At 30.3% G+C, this 16,489-nt stretch overlaps 1 protein-coding gene across 1 annotated transcript in view; it reads left to right on the top strand.

Moving 5' to 3' along the window:
- LOC145319068 (endothelin-converting enzyme homolog) overlaps positions 1-16,489 on the top strand; it is a 66,417-nt gene that overhangs the window by 24,393 nt on the left and 25,535 nt on the right. The window contains exons 12-18 of the mRNA XM_080160897.1: positions 2,375-2,486; positions 3,976-4,026; positions 9,699-9,815; positions 10,077-10,179; positions 10,647-10,684; positions 11,710-11,777; positions 12,761-12,801. Of these exons, the coding sequence (XP_080017023.1) occupies positions 2,375-2,486; positions 3,976-4,026; positions 9,699-9,815; positions 10,077-10,179; positions 10,647-10,684; positions 11,710-11,777; positions 12,761-12,801 (530 nt within the window). The remainder of the gene's footprint in view (positions 1-2,374; positions 2,487-3,975; positions 4,027-9,698; positions 9,816-10,076; positions 10,180-10,646; positions 10,685-11,709; positions 11,778-12,760; positions 12,802-16,489) is intronic.

The following is a 16,489-nucleotide window of genomic DNA, read 5'->3' as shown; positions in this document are numbered from 1 at the left end:
TAAAGAGAAGTAGCTTTCATTAACTGATCGCTACAGTTTACCGAGAAATAATTTCTACTTGTTTTAAAAGGATAAGACAATTCTTTCATTTTTAAAACTAATTGTTTTTAACCTAATTGTACGTATTGCAGTACAGGTTCTAACTTATAATCAAATTTAGCTTTAAAAATTAGTAAATGTATGATACAGTATATATGTATTAGGGGCTTCGCCCCTAGCCTCTAGGGGCTTTGCCCCAAGAGGTAATTAAAAAAAAAAATTAAGTACCCCCACTACTTTCTGTTAAAAAAAAAATTAATTCCCCATACTAAGGTGCCCCCACTACTTTCAGTTTAAAAAAAAATGGGGGGGATTTTTTTTCGTTTTTTGGGGGGTTGGGGGTGTCCCACCCCCCAAGAAAATAGCCTAAAACCACCACAGGACCAGTAGGTATATACCCTGAAGAGTAGAATCTGATCGGTTCAGTGGTTACCGAGATCTTAAGGGACGGACGGACGGACAGACAGACAGATGGACAGACAGAGAGACATCGTTCTACTTTGTATTATAGATTACATAAAATATAAAAAAGTAAAAATTTAAAATAAAATATAAGTCTAAGGAAACAAAGTATAGAATAATCCCATGGGATTTGATTTCAAGCAAAATCAATGTCACATGTATTCATCAGGGATCTTAAGGGATAAGACAATAAGATAAATAGATGTACATCCACAATGATGATAAATAAAATTAACCCATTTATAGTTAAAACTATTGGTTTAAAAGTTAGGACACTACCAATTTGGAAACAATCAATGTTTTTACGCCAACGAATTAGATAACGTGGTTTTATAACCTTTGCAATTTCCAGACCAATGTCCTATATCTCCCTGTATCTCTTCATACTAAATACAATTTTGGCCCAACAAATGCAAAAGATTGACCTACTTGTATTAGTTAAGATACTCTATTTTTTTTTATTTTACCCGCAGTATTAGCTGGTAAGGTAACGCGTTAGATTTTTTTTGTAGGTGTTAGGTTTGATTTTGAACCAAAATACGTCATTATCAAGACAGATGTTGAAAATACTAAATAGCATATTTTTTTCTACTGCTAATCTGAATTTCAAAAGTAAGAGAAAGGGGTATCGTTTTTTCATAAATAGGCTTAACTCATAGCATAACACATTTAAGACTTCCAGACAAAGGTGGTGCTGTTGAAGAATTTATCGTGACTTGGACAAACCAAATTATAAACAAGCCCCAAGCTAAATTTTATAAGTAAAAAGTTCTGCTACCATTAATTATTACTTACTTGTTTACCAATAAAATTTTGGGTACTTTTATTAAATCCTGATTGGTCGGTTCATTTGCTGAATGAAGTGTAATTTGGTGTATCATAATTAAGAATCTACATCAGTTTATCGTAAAATGTTTTATCTTTTAAGATGCGCTGGTACTAAGGCAGCTGTTGATCATAAAATAGTTATTTTTCTCATCGTATTATAGACATCTTTCCGCGATTATTAAAATGAAAGATTATAAGATTAAATTCAGTTTTGGCAGACCCGAGTGACTCAAGGCTCAAGCTAACAAAACTGGTATTCATTTTTTAATATTCATGGAAAACTGTCTATAATACAATGATATTTGAGTATGGCTGAGAAACGGTTGTAATCAAGCGGATATTATTCGGTTTCGAAGCCATACTGGTAAAGAAATTTTGACGCAGTTCTTGGGCAAATATAGATTACTGAAGAACAATTAAATTAACAATAATAAGAGGAGACACAATTAAATTTAATTATCACCAATAAAATTAGGGAAACAGGTATAGGCACATAAAGGATAAACTGACATCTTCATAGATATTTTTCAGCTACACAAAGATAGTATTGTGCATTATATAGAGATGGCGTAAAATTAATCTATCTAGCATTGTTCTATCCCTGTATGAATATTTTTTTCTTGTATTCATTCGAATCCGGTGGATAAGAGCCGGTTCTCATAACTATACTCTAATCCTGTTAGCATAATTACATAAAGATATATTAATTTATATTTATCTCAAAATATTGATAAAAAAAGATCTCAAGAGCCAAAAGAGCTTTACAAATTAGACAATCAATCAAACGAACACTAACAATCACAGAGTGAGAAGTCTGAATAAAATTACACCTTATTTTATAAGCAAGATTGAAATCGGTAGTTTGTCCGCGGATAGAAATAGGAAAAGTACAAAAATTATTTTACTGCCCAGCTTCTTATTATTTGTCTTTTTTTTTAATCTGTAACTTTTTCTTAGAACTTGGAACTTACATATGTTCATATAATGGTAGTCTTGAAATGAAACCATTACTTGTTAATATTGTAATAATTTTTTCTTTGTTTAGAATTCAGAACCAGCTGGGAGTGAACGCCCTGTTCACCTGGGGAGTCGTACCTGAAAATAAGACAAACTACATAGCAATTGTACCTGGTGGCTGGGTTGAAGAACTATTGATGGTAGGTAATTTTTGCTCAAATAGATAATACCGTCCCGTTAGTTTGATATGTTGATATGGTTTTAAGGGAAAAATGAGCTTTAATTAAAATGCTTGTTTTATGCATTCAAAAGTTTAATTTTTCAAGTTAAAGATGTACAATTTTCGCTTTTTTTTTAATTATAAGCATAAACATAAAATTGAAAAGCTGAAATTTTGGATATTTATGTGGTGTGATGTTGGTGTAAAACTTGTTTTGTGATGTAACTAAAGAGAAGTGGGTAAATGGGGGGGGGGGAGAAGGAAATGGGTTGTAAGAAAATTTTCACTTAGAATTGTTTGTCAGAATCCTGGTCCCTTTTTCCTGTTAATTGAACAAAAGAAAGTTATGCTTCCATAAAGATTTATTGTTTTAAATTGTGCAAGGGAGGTGTGCTCAAAAACTGAGATATAAAAAAAGTAGAAGATTAAGGAGTGATTTTTTTACCCCCCTAGGTAAAGTTCATGTAGACGCCCCTTAAAAGTTCTGCAACGTTTTTAGGTTGCGGAGAAAACTTTTTTCTTAAGTGGGCTGAATTAAAAAGTCAACTTTGTTTTAATATGGAAAACTTTACTTAGGGAAGATTAAAATTTATTAATGGAATTTTCTTCAAGTAGCAAGTAAGACAACTTGCATAAAAGCAAAGCTTATTCAAAGTTAGTAAATCAATAGTTAATTAAGTATTTGTTAACTCAAGGCAAATAATAAAAGTTATATTTTGGTACTTTACTTCCTTCAAGATAATTTTAGAACAGGGAAACTTTTGAAGAAAAAAACGACAGTCAAATTGGAAAAATAGCACAACTTAACCATAGATTTGCTAAATAAATGATAGCAGTAATCCTATGAGAAATTCAAAGAAAAACTTAATTTTGCTTGAAATTTAACTTATATGTCAAAAACAATATTTTTTTCTTACTTTTACATTCCTACAAGAAAATGAAAAAGATATTTTCTGAGTAAGATGCAATATAGTTTTCTTTATCTACATATAGATACACTAACATTCTACAAATTGCATTTTTTCTTCAAAAAATATTATTTATTTGGTTTGTGTTTTGTTGAACAAAAATGAAAATGCAAAAAAGAATGTTAAGTTATGTTTTCTTTATATTACTGAAATATTATCTTCTACATTCAAAGCATTCAATAAATAACAAAAAAGGGCAAATTTAGCTCGGTAATTTTACAATTGGAACCTCTCACTTTTAAAGAGAAGTAAAAATTTGATGGAAATGTGAACTTGATAGAAGGGGGCATTTAGGACATTTCATTCCCCACCTCTAAAAGTATTTAAAAATACCCCATTTCACCAAATATGTCAAAAATCTCACAATGATCCCCCTATGGAATAAACTATCTAAAAAATCCCCCAAGATCAAAATTGTATCAAGGGGAAAACAACTATGACCCTGAAAAAATTTAGTGAAAACATATTAATCTTTATTTTTGATATATTATTTTCTTTAAGGATGCAGAATCTTACTCAAAGATGATGCTTGGAATTGGATTTATGTTACAGGTAAAATTTTATTCTTTTAATAGCAACTAGTTACTTTGCCTCTAGCCTCTAGGGAAAGGCGAGGGAAGTCCGTAAAATAACCCAAACCCGTATAAAGTCATTATTCAAGCTTCCCCAAAAATTACAACCCATTTGGACCAACAATCTCAAGATCTTTAGCTTCAGACAAATAAACCTTACTACTTTGTATTATGGCAAGAGTAAAATTTGAAATTGATTAAGATGTCTGGGTTGCATTATTCTTATTTGTATCATTAAAACATTTGAAAATGTTCAAAAAGTGAAACCATTATTTGTTTCTTAACTGATGCATTTATGGGGATACTTTTCCTTGTTACAATATAATTTGAGTGATTACCCTCATCCTTAATATGAAACTGATGATAATATGATATTATGTGGGTTAAATTAAAGTTATAAAGTGTTCCTCAAATCTATGATAAAATTTATACTTTTTTAATTTAGAGCTTCGCATATTACAATAGGGTTTGGTTGGATACTTTTTATTTTTTCAATAAAGCAAAAAGATATAGAAGGTTAAGTGTAGAGCCATTTTAGGAGCTGATAAACCAACTAGCTAAAACCAAGCTTCATAATAAATAATAGGCCTATTAAACCAGTTAGTAGTAGTTATAGTATGTTAAAGACAATATACATTTTTTTTTATTATTGACCTTTATTGAAAAAAAAATTTTAAAAATTGTTTTTTGTATAATCTTAGTAATATTGTAAAATCTAACTAATGACACGCTGTCTGCTCTAGATTAAATTAGACTTACTTAACACTGGAAGTGAGGCTACTATATAATCTTGATAATATTGTAAAAATCAAATCAGCACAATCTTTATAGTCTTGATTGTTATAGATTTATTAAAGATTGAAAATGATTAGTGCAGCTAGTAAAAAGTTTTTTTATACAATCAAAAATAAGGTTGAGCTTCGGTGGTTAAGAAATAGGTTTGAGGAAAACTTTTATCATTTATTTTGCTTTCGTATAATAGTTCTTTGTCTTCTAAAACGTCTGTGTAATTTTCTAAAGATTACAAGTAATAAAAGTACTCCATTACGAATCCAGTTGAACTTAATAGCAAATATTGACATTATTAACAACATTTCAATCTTCCATCTCAAAATGATGTTATATATAGCATAATAATTTAAGCCGATGTAACAACAACATAAAAGTCTAACAGTGCAGTACCATTAAGTTCACCATAAAGACATATTTATCCGTTCACTGTAAATGTTTATCAGGGTTGATTGAAAATTTGTGGGGTGATCTTACAGTAATGAGAGGCTATATTGTCACTGTCTAGGTCTAGCCATGGTAACAGGAACAGCTCAATGCAAAATAAAACATGAATATTCTGTGATCTTACAGAAATGAGAGGCTATATTGTCACTGTCTAGGTCTAGCCATGGTATCAGTGATAGATCAATGAAAAATAAAACATGAATATTCTATGATCTTACAGTGATGAGAGGCTATATTATCACTGTCTAGGCCTAGCCAGGGTAACAGGGATAGCTCAATGAAAAAAAAAATAAAAATAAAGAAAATTTTTGTGAGACTATATTGTCACAGTCTTGGTCTATCCAGGGAAACATGGATAGCACAATGAAAAATAATACAAAGAATTCTATGATCTCATTTAATGATAAATATATCAATGTAATTTATTAATTTATTTATCAATTTATCTTACAGTAATTATTTTAGGTCAGGTTAGGTTGGGTAAGGTTATATTGGATAGCTTCAAAGGTTAGAGCACAGCACCGTACCGCAAAAAAATACTTTCTTATAGACATTTGTAAGCCATTACCAAATTTTCTACAAAGGAGAACTCAATCGGCATAGTGGCTCAAGAAGTCTTAGTGAACATATATTCAAACAGAGATGAATTACATAATTACATCCGAACCTATTTTTTAAAAAAATATCAGAACATAATTGAACAAAAAAAAATTAATTGGGAAGGCCTGAAAATTGGTTTGGAATTTCTGGAGGAACTCCCATATTGAAGGAACTTTAAACACAAACACATAATAATACAAAAGCTGCTACAATAAAATGTTAACTTCCTTTACTGCATATAATATTCCAAAAATATTGGAATTCCATATGCAAATTCAACAAATCCAGAATAAAGGCAAATATCTAAATGCATGCTTTGATTAAAGGGCAACAAATACAAACCAAGAATGGTTGGGCATTTGAAATAGTTTGAGTAACTTAAAGAGTGTTAGCTGTGGTAATATATAATAGTATATTTACAATGTACAGCAATTATATCTCTTTTGAGTAAAAGCCTAAGAACCTGTAACTAATATAATAATGTAGGTACGGAAGTCGGCAAAATGGTCCTGTAATTTAGGGAGCTACATTGGCTCTGAAGGCTAGGGCAGACGGGTTTTAAGAAAGTAATTTCAGGTTCCTAACTGCATCCTGTTCCTTGAGTTATTTGTTGCAACATAACCTACATGTACATATTTTATATATGTTTTGGCCAGTTTCCCTCATATTACATCTGGACCACAAACAGCATATTTTAAAGTATTTTTTATGGTAAGGTTAGTTTAAGTAACGCTTAAAAGAGCCCCGCATGAATAATATCCTATTAAGTTAGGGCCCTATGCCCAGTAGGGTAATTGCCCTTGCAGGGGCTAGTATTCGCTACCCTCCCCCCCCCCCAAAAAAAAAAATAATGGGGGATAGGTTGGAGGTCATAAGATTGGTCTGAGTGAAAGCATCGTGTTTTGTATAAAAGAAGAATGGTAATATACAAATATATCAAGTTTCTTTCTTTTAGAAAATACTTTCTTCATTTACTAACATAGAGAAGGATAAAATAAGAGGAAGAACGGGATTTTTAGTTCAGTTCTGTTTAATAATGAAAAAAAATATATTTTTTATTAGCCATTTTTCTATATATAAGGATGACAACATCAATAAGCAGAGAAGAACAAAAAATAAATGGACTAACTTCACAAAAAAATTAGCAATCTATCTCAAAAGTTTGCCGAGAATTTTTTATATTAGCTCCATAGCATCACGGTCTGACAGAGAACGTGAATTATCCAGTAGCTTCGGTATAAAAACACTCTTTTTTTCTTGCTCATGGTGTTAGAATATAAACTGCATTGTTTTGTTGTTGTGTTGATAATATATATTCTTGTAGCGTATTCAATACAAGTGCATTCACAAATACAAAAACAAAAAGATTTATCTAAAAATTGTTGGTCCGCCCTTTGTCTGTTTCAGGTCTAATAAGCATATTTTAATTGTATACAAAAATCAAACAAAAATGTCAAAGTAGAATTCAATTGTATCACTTACTCTTTCTTTTAGTTATATCTCGTAATAGATGTACATGTGTGATTTTTAACTTTATTTTGCTTTTATTAATGTCTTTAATTCTATATAGAAAATAAATACCATTCTCGTCTTACTTTCTGTTACTTTCAATCTCATGTTTTTAAATCTTTATTACTGTCCTTGCACACCTGATTTTTAGATTCCAATCCTTTTAAAGAAGGCGTATCAACTTTTTCACTTTTTATTTAAGATAGCTAGCCGGTTCTTTTAGTAAGTAGTAGATGTAAAATTTTTGATAGAATTCAGATATGCAATCGTTTTTTTTGTAGACCTCTTATTTTTTAAGTAATTTAAGTTTTTAAAAAAAATAATTAAGTCGGTTTTTAAGGTACTAAAACGCAACAAAATAAAAGAAGAAAATGGCCAGTATGAACAAAAATAGTAAGATCTTTAATTTGACACCTTACTTTTAAAATTCTGTTGAGTAATTATTGAAGAAATCAATTTTTTTAACCTCGGTTTAATCAAAACTTTGAAGTAAAATATAATCTCCCACAGGCATAAAAAATATGGGTTCATATATACCTTTGAATCAGAAAAATATTACGAATCCATTGTAAGCAAAATTGAAAAAAGTAAAAAAATAAAAATAATAATAATGGCCTAACGTATTATTTTTTACAGGTAACACTTAATTGTAACTATTAAACTAGCCAATCACAAGTCTCAAAAATTGACTAATCGGGAAGCTTAACCTCAAAACCTCAACCAATAGAATTGACAAAAAAAAAGGATAATGTTCATAGAATATATACAATAGATACTACAATGAAAATAGTGATACTTACATAACATGTAAAGAACGAAAAATTATGAACAAATATGCTTCAATCTGTTTATAAACTTCAAAACAATGCAGTTAAAAATGCTTTATTGTTTCTTGTGTTTAAAAAATATCTGTTACATTGTATGTATATTTATTTAGGTTTATTTCAAGTTTCAAGTTTTCAAGTTGTTCAACCCTTTAAAGCCGAAAATTATGATTCTTAAAATAAACTTATATTTTTTATTATAGTTTTATAAAACTTTTTTAATTTAGCTTACAATGGATTCATAATATTTTTCTGATTCTAAAGTTATATATGAACCCATATTTTTTATGCCTGTGGAAGATTATATTTTACTTCAAAGTTTTGATTAAACCGAGGTTAAAAAAATTGATTTTTTCAATAATTACTCAACAGAATTTTAAATGTAAGGTGTCAAATTAAAGATCTTACTATTTTTGTTCATACTGGCCATTTTCTTCTTCTATTTTGTTGCGTTTTAGTACCTTAAAACCGACTTAATTATTTTTTTAAAAAACTTAAATTATTTAAAAAATAAGAGGTCTACAAAAAAAACGATTGCATATCTGAATTCTATGAAAAATTTTACATCTACTACTTACTAAAAGAACCGGCTAGCTATCTTAAATAAAAAGTGAAAAAGTTGATACACCTTCTTTACAAGAATCTTGATAGGGAGGGTAATTTAAAATTGTGGGGGAAGCCTGTTGCACCCTTAAATCTTTTAATCTAAGTTGGAGGTAAAAATTTAGGGATGAGGTAAAAAATCGAAATCATTTACAAAAAAATTTTTGAGGAGTAAACAACCCTTTAACCCCCCTTTAAACGTTTCAGACCACCGACACTTTTTTCAGTCTACTCTTTTTTGTCCATTTTTCTATTGCCTATGTCATGTATTGTAGATGATGTAAGAACTTTGCCACTTTTATTTAAACTTTAAATTTGTTTTGTTTACTAAGGATCATTGGATAAACTTTACATAACAACACCAATTTATCATCAGCGGAGCTGCTCTCTAATGTTTAAATTAGTTGGTTGGTTGGTTGTCTGGGGTATTTTATGTACTTGTCATAAGATTAGGGACGCATTATTATGCGGCATGCCGCAAATGCCATTGAATAACACATCCAATTAGTGGCGTGCACTTTTATTCACCAGAGGGGCGTGAGTCCTTCCTAATAAAGTTTTAAATGTGGGTGTTGACACCACCCTATGGTACGCCACTGCATCCCACTGATACATATACACATAAAATCATCAAGAAATGTTCAGCTATTTACAAGAAATGTAGAAAAGGTTAGAAAAGGTTCCAAAATGTTAATCATAAGATTTGTAATTCAAGTCCCTAAAAAGAAGTAAGGCGATGTACCTAATAATGGCATTAAAAAAGACTTCAGTTTGTTCAAGTTGGCTAATATTTTCTTTTTAGAAACTTGTTTTAAATAGCATAAGGAATGATATAAATTTGTAAAAGCGAATGAAAATTAATCCAAACAATTTTGTTAAGGAGTCAAGTAAGTGTCCAAGCGTGGAGTACGTGTATGACATGGATCTGTATCTGTCAGATGATGAAACTGTTAATGATACTGTAGAGATTGATTATGAATACAGCTATGAGGTGGAGGTTAGTATAGAAATTCATTTTGTTAGGAAGATACGCTGCAAACAGTTATTTTTTTAGGCAGCCAGTTTAAACAGTAATACAGATTATACTTTGATATGTTTTATTATTAGTAACTTTTTGTTTATTGTTATCATTCTTTTACTAATTTCTTTTTAATGTACAAGTTAAGTATTTTTTTGAAATAAATAAAAATTACACATTAAGGCTCCTTTAGAAAGATAACCCGTAATGAATAAGCTATTTACTACATGTATGATTTAGACAAGTAAACTGCCAGATATTTTCAACATAATAAAGAACGTGTTTTGGCCTCCACAAGCAAATTCCCAAGAATATTTCTACCCAGACATCAATATGACGGAAGGTAAAAATTATGTGAATTTTTTTTGGATAATAGCAAAGTATTCAAAAGAGTACTCAAATCATTGATGTTTTAATACACTTGTTAAAGTAAATTAAAGTTAGATTTTTATATTTAGAAGTTATTTTTTTAAATTTTAATTACATGCACATTTTTACATATTTTGGTTTTGATAGTCTGCGTGAAGTTATACTGAGCTAAAACGTACACATTACCTAAAATTTAGTAGAACAAAGTGTCTCAAAAATCAGCTATGTGACGTCATAGAAATGAGGGATTATCCATCTATTTTTAGGGGTTTCCTTTTCCACTTCTCCTCTCTCATTTTTATGACGTCAAATGGCTGATTATTAGTCTCTTTGTCCCACTACCTTAAAATTGTATCATTTTAGACAAAAAAATCGATTTTAACCTATACAAATTAGATTTTGGTTGTTACTTTAATTTATTTGAAATATTAAATTTTGTAGATATGGACAGAATTGTGAATTGGGATTATAGTTCTAAGGTATGTTTTAGATCTAAACAAAAAGGAATAGGATGTTTTCTATCTATCTGCTAAGTCTGTAAATATATAATCCAGATAACTACCTGAATCCAATGTTGGGGTCCTTATTCGTCTGCTAGCAAATTGCTTTCTGCTTGCGACTTGGCTGTGTTAATATTCACGACGCTATTGGCTGATATTCAAAAACCCAATTGAAAGTCGGCACAGGGTCCAAGGGGTGGGAACATACATTTATTAAACCCCTTCCCCCTCTATAGTTTTATTTTAATGCTAAGTCCACAAAAGCTTTGATAATTTGGATAGGAACTAAATATGAAAAGAAAATCATGAAATATTTTTCACAGAAAAATCATAGTTTAATTTATATTGAGACTTAATTCTTATCTGAATTATATTTACGTAAGTATGAACTTTATACTCCATTTTTTAATAAATTGTTCATTTATAATCTTATTTTCAAATAAATTGCAAAACCTAACCATTTCAGAATATATTTGATTAGAGTCACCTGAAATGTAATAACTATTGATTTAATATTGAATGGTTTAGATCCTTTCATCAGTACTTGTACCAATTTGGTATGCCATCAATCCACTCATTTAAAAGAACACCTCTTCTCTATATGTATGGGATTTATAAATAAATACTAAAGTAAAAAAGCACTTAAACCAATAGCTATCTTATATATAAAAAAAATTATAACATCCATAGCAGCGAGGCTGAATAGATTAGAAATCAGATTTTTAAAAACTTTAATAATTAAGAAGAATGGAGTTTTAGTAGAAAATGTGCTAAAAAAACTAGTTTTAATCTTATAATTGTACATTCTATATCCGCGGAAAGCGGTTTATAATACGATGAAAGAAATAACTAATACAATACCCAAATTTTCTGTCAAAATGGCTAAAATCATTGATTCGAAATAAGTAAGAAATCCACTCGATTTTTTAAAACATAATTTTTATTATGTATAGGTGTGTATGTAATATGTATAGGAAAGGTTAATTGAAAAAGTTTGATTACAGGAAGAGGATGAGAGAAGTGGATGGGCGGGAGCTGCACCATTTCCAACAGATCAACAAAGTCAACCAAGGAATAATCATTATTTTAGACATTTTTTTCATTCCAATTTTTTGCATCCTTTGCAAAATTTAGTGATTTTCTTTATTTTGTTATTGGTAAAACCCTCCCCCATTCCCTTCTTCCCATAATTGCCTTATGAAGCCTTTAAGAAGAAAACCACTATCTTTAAGAGGCGCACATAATTTTTATAGATGATTTCTTTTTATTTAAACCAGCTAAAAGATGTGTAACTGCTAATGTATATTTAGGCTCAATCAAATCTAATTGTCTATTTTAAAAAATCCAAACCCCTAACCTAAATAACAGCTGATTAAACATTAATTTTGTTTAACTTCTCGTAGAGACAAGTAGACACATGTCAGAATTATACTAATTATAAAGCAGAAACACTTTAAACAAGATTTAAGGGGTTTGGTATTGATTAGTCAACCAACATAATAAGAGAATATTCCCAAAATTTTAAGTGACATTTTATTCGTATAAAATAGGAATCTGGAACATAAAACTATTCTAAATTAAATATTGAATATTCTAGACTTATATTCAATGATATTATTAAATATGCACAGCCAAAACAATTAAAAATATTTGGCAGCTATGTTTAGGAAATATGCATTTTATGATCATTAAATCGTCTGCTTTTGGATTATTCCAGTGGCTTCGCCCCTGTAATGATGGGAAGTTGCCCCTCCCCCTATATAGACATGGTTTTAGTTAATTTAAAGTTGTGAAAATAGGTGTTTTATTGAATTTTGATTGGTTGGTTCTAAGCTAATAGTTTCTCAACTTTTCAAACAATAATTTTAATTAACATACGAGGTAACTTTATTTCATCGGGAATGTATTTTAATTTATCGTCTATATTCTTATCCCTAAATTAGTAAATATCCCTGCGTCTTAACTATTCCCCCAAATTTAAAATAATTTGTAAATGTATTATAATGATGTCCCAAGCAGACTTGGATTATAAATAATGATTATCATTGCTACCAGATCTCCAAATCACCTGTTCAAATTTACAACATCAACTCCAGGAAACCAATTTTGTTGGAATAACTTTTATCTTAATATAGGCTGATCATGTCTATTAAAGCGAAGCTCTAAAGGGACTGCGGAAAGTGTTATGTGTGACGTAATAAAGATACGTCTAAAAGGGAAGGATGAAAAGAGAAGTGGTAGAGAAAACCCCTAAAACTGAGATGGGTAACTTTGGGGGGCCAGTACTCCCTCCCTGGTTGAGATATGGCCTTCAAACTTTAATATGTTCTAGTACATGTCCCCAAAAGTATCTGTATCAATATTTAACTCTGTATCTCAACTTTGAAGCGTTTTGCAGCCATTCTTGCAAAGGGGTGAAGATTTAAGCATGAGAAAAATGCGCTAAAACCATTTTTAGATGTTGACACCCAGGTTTTGAATTTTTGATTTTACTTTACTTTTTTAATAAAAACTTAAATGTTTTTTGATGTTCTATAAATGGTTATAAAAAACGAAGAAAATAAGCCATTAATCATGAAATTCTGATAACTATAAGTGGGGTAAAATTGCTTTCAAAAAAGTTCTCATAAAAAAACACACTGTAGATATGCTACATCCGTTTCCTTTCATCGTCTAGAGGACGATAACTTTTTCATGAAAGTTTATTATAATAACTCAAGTGGTTTAACTACAACTACTGTTTCGCCTTTCTTCATGTAATATTGTACAAATGAATTTATATTTTCTACTAGCGGCTACGCCCCTAGAGGCCTCTCTTGGGAGGGTGGTGGTACCCTCCCCCAAAATAGTTATAAACCTACCCAGGACCAATAAGAAGCTACCCTGTTAAAAAGAATCCGATCGGTTCAGCAGTTAGCGAGACCCTTTGGTACCAACATACAAACATATAGACAAGCAAACACACAAACATCCTGTTACTTTATTATAAGGATGAAGGTTGTGTACATTTTATTATTTGTTTGTTTGTCTAAATTAAAGTTTTCTGGTTCAATTATCTTCACTTTTATGGATGTTGTCATTACTGCATTTATTTAACTAGCCCGCATTATAATGTTTGTGTTGTTAAGCGAATCTTTTAAATCAATAGGGTCCACTCGTACGTCTTTAACGGATAGCTCTGATTATTTATCTAGACACTTTAGAATCGTTCTACAAAATATAAACCTCGCAAGATGATTTTTATACTGAATATCTTAAAGTTAGTATGTTTTTCAACCTACTTTAAAAAAAAATACTCTATTCTAAGACATGAAAATATATTTCGACTTTAGCAATCATTTTCAATTCATTTTGTCTCTTGTAAAAGTGAATCAAGCAATATTAGCTTGGTCGTTTTAGACTGAACAACTTTTACATGATATATTAGAATTTTTACTTTTAACACAAAATAAGCGAAGCATCTATATAGTCAAGTTTTAAAAATTTAAACTATGTCTTGATGGAGCATCCTGTATTCAAGAAATATCATGACAGAAATTCTGTTTCACTCCATAATTGTTAGTGATCGTTTGCCCGAATGTTCGGTTTAGTGAGCTTCGCTTATGTGGACATCATATCTATAACATTAATTAGGTAGGATAGGACAAACAAAAGTTACCTTTCTTTGATTGAATGTGTAGGTACTAGTTAGTTTAGTTTCGGGTACCAATGCATTTGTGATTAATTCATTAGTAGTTATGTAGTTAGGTAACTCAAAACATTGTTCTTTCTTTAAATTACAAATTCTTCGTGGTCATTTTTAAAAGACCTTATATTTTCTTGAATACTCAATCTGACTGGTCGACCTACAACTGCAAAGGTAAAATTAAAGGCTCTGATTCAAGAATTGTAAAATTATTTTTAAATGTTAATGAAAAGGAGGTACATTTAACATTGGACTAAACTATTTTGAACTGTACTTCTTCGTTACAAATTTTTCAAGAGCAAAACTTCTTTATCGTGAGCAAGTTTGAAATAATAGCAATAAATAAGATTTTTTGAATGCGGTATGTGTTTAGCTGCCCAACTGTCTTGTGCATGATAAGATGAAAGTTGTTTGAAATAATAGCAATAAGTAAGATTTTTTGAATGCGGTATGTGTTTAGCTGCCCAACTGTCTTGTGCATGATAAGATGAAAGTTGTTTGTGATACCTTACACAACTTTAAGGATTACCAGGTTAAGGGTGTGTATTTATATCTATAGGATGTCTTGTTAAACTTTTTTGTCTAAACGCGAGAAAGCCCAAAGTTTGTTATATGACGTCATAAAAATCCATCTGTTCGTTTTTCGCATGTTGTCTGTTATTACTGAACCGATTAAGATGTGCTTTTAGTTTGAGTTTAAGCTATTTTCTTTAGGTTTGGGGCACTCTCTACCCCCCCCCCCCTCCCATTTTTCATTTTCTTAACTGTACTTAGTTCTTAGGACTAGGTGTGAAGCCACTAATTTAATTTTTTTAAATATAGGCATTTTGAGTGTTTACCTATATATTTGTATGTTTGTGCCGCCATATCTTGCCAATTGCTATTCCGTCATTGCTTTTCTTTTCATCAAAGCTTCTCTCGGGTCACGGGAAGGTTTATATATACATATCTTATGAGGGAAAATGTTCATCTACTTATTAGAAATCGCCCTTTTTTCAAAATGCTTCAAGTATTTAAAAAATGAGCAAGTGATAAAAACCGTTTGTGCGTCACTCTTTATTGGTTGGTATTTGCAATGAGATCAATCAAACATGTGTTTGCATGTGTATAATAGCGTGTACACTGCATGCACAGATCAAGATAGAAATTGCATGCATATATACATGTAAAGAACTTAATTTTGGTGCACCTACTCTACAATGTGGAAATTGTTGGTAGCGGGAAAATTTACTCTTCAACAGATATATATGATTGTCAGTAATAGACATTTAAGCGTCTGCTTTTATTAACAGAATTTGATAAAAATAATTAAGTATGATATTTATCATTTTGAAACATTACAAAATGCATAAATACTTGTATGTTCAAAATGTACTGTAGACAAGTTTTGCTTATTTGAAGCAGTTTGAATTTAGCATAGCATTTGATTAACATGCTAATGCTTGTAATATTACAGTAAAAGAATAAAGGGGGCATTGGCTATATGTATCTTTGCCTTCAAGATGGGGACCCTGTCCCGATTTTGTTCTTGAAAAAGAGCTTACAGCGTCGAAAATATAAACACAGCCATGTCCCCACAGAAAGCAATTTGCTAGCAGACAAAAAGGGTCTACTTTACTTGGGCTAGGTAGTGGTCTGGATTGTACATCTATACTTTTTAATTTATTTTTGGAAATTTAGATACAAATAATTTTATTTTAAGCTCATTTTAAAGGCTACGCTTTATAATAATATCTATTCTTGTTTACATGTTATTAATGAGCCTGGCTATGTATGTACAAAATTTTGCAAGAAAACTTGTTTGTAAATAAGTTTAATATGCATCATAAGAAACATTACTTGGAATTCTCTTTTGTACCAGAATTTAGTATCATGGGATGGTACATCCGAAAGAAAACAATTTTCTTCCAACTTTTCGCGAGTAAAAATTTTTAAATAAATATGACAGAATTGCGTTTTAGTTTGTAGTAATTAAATAGAAAATTATTAAAATAATGCTTTAAATATTCAAAGAAACAGATTTTAAGGCGAAAAATAGTTTCTTTTAGATTAGCCATTCCTTGTCCCAGGATTTAAGCAACTTTCTGTTGAATACCATG

The sequence above is a fragment of the Acartia tonsa genome, chromosome 1 (genome assembly GCF_053477335.1).
Source record: "Acartia tonsa isolate MP-2025a chromosome 1, ASM5347733v1, whole genome shotgun sequence".
NCBI lineage: Eukaryota > Metazoa > Arthropoda > Copepoda > Calanoida > Acartiidae > Acartia > Acartia tonsa.
The sequence above is the reverse complement of the archived record's forward strand: the minus strand, read 5'-3'. Positions and strand labels throughout refer to the sequence as shown.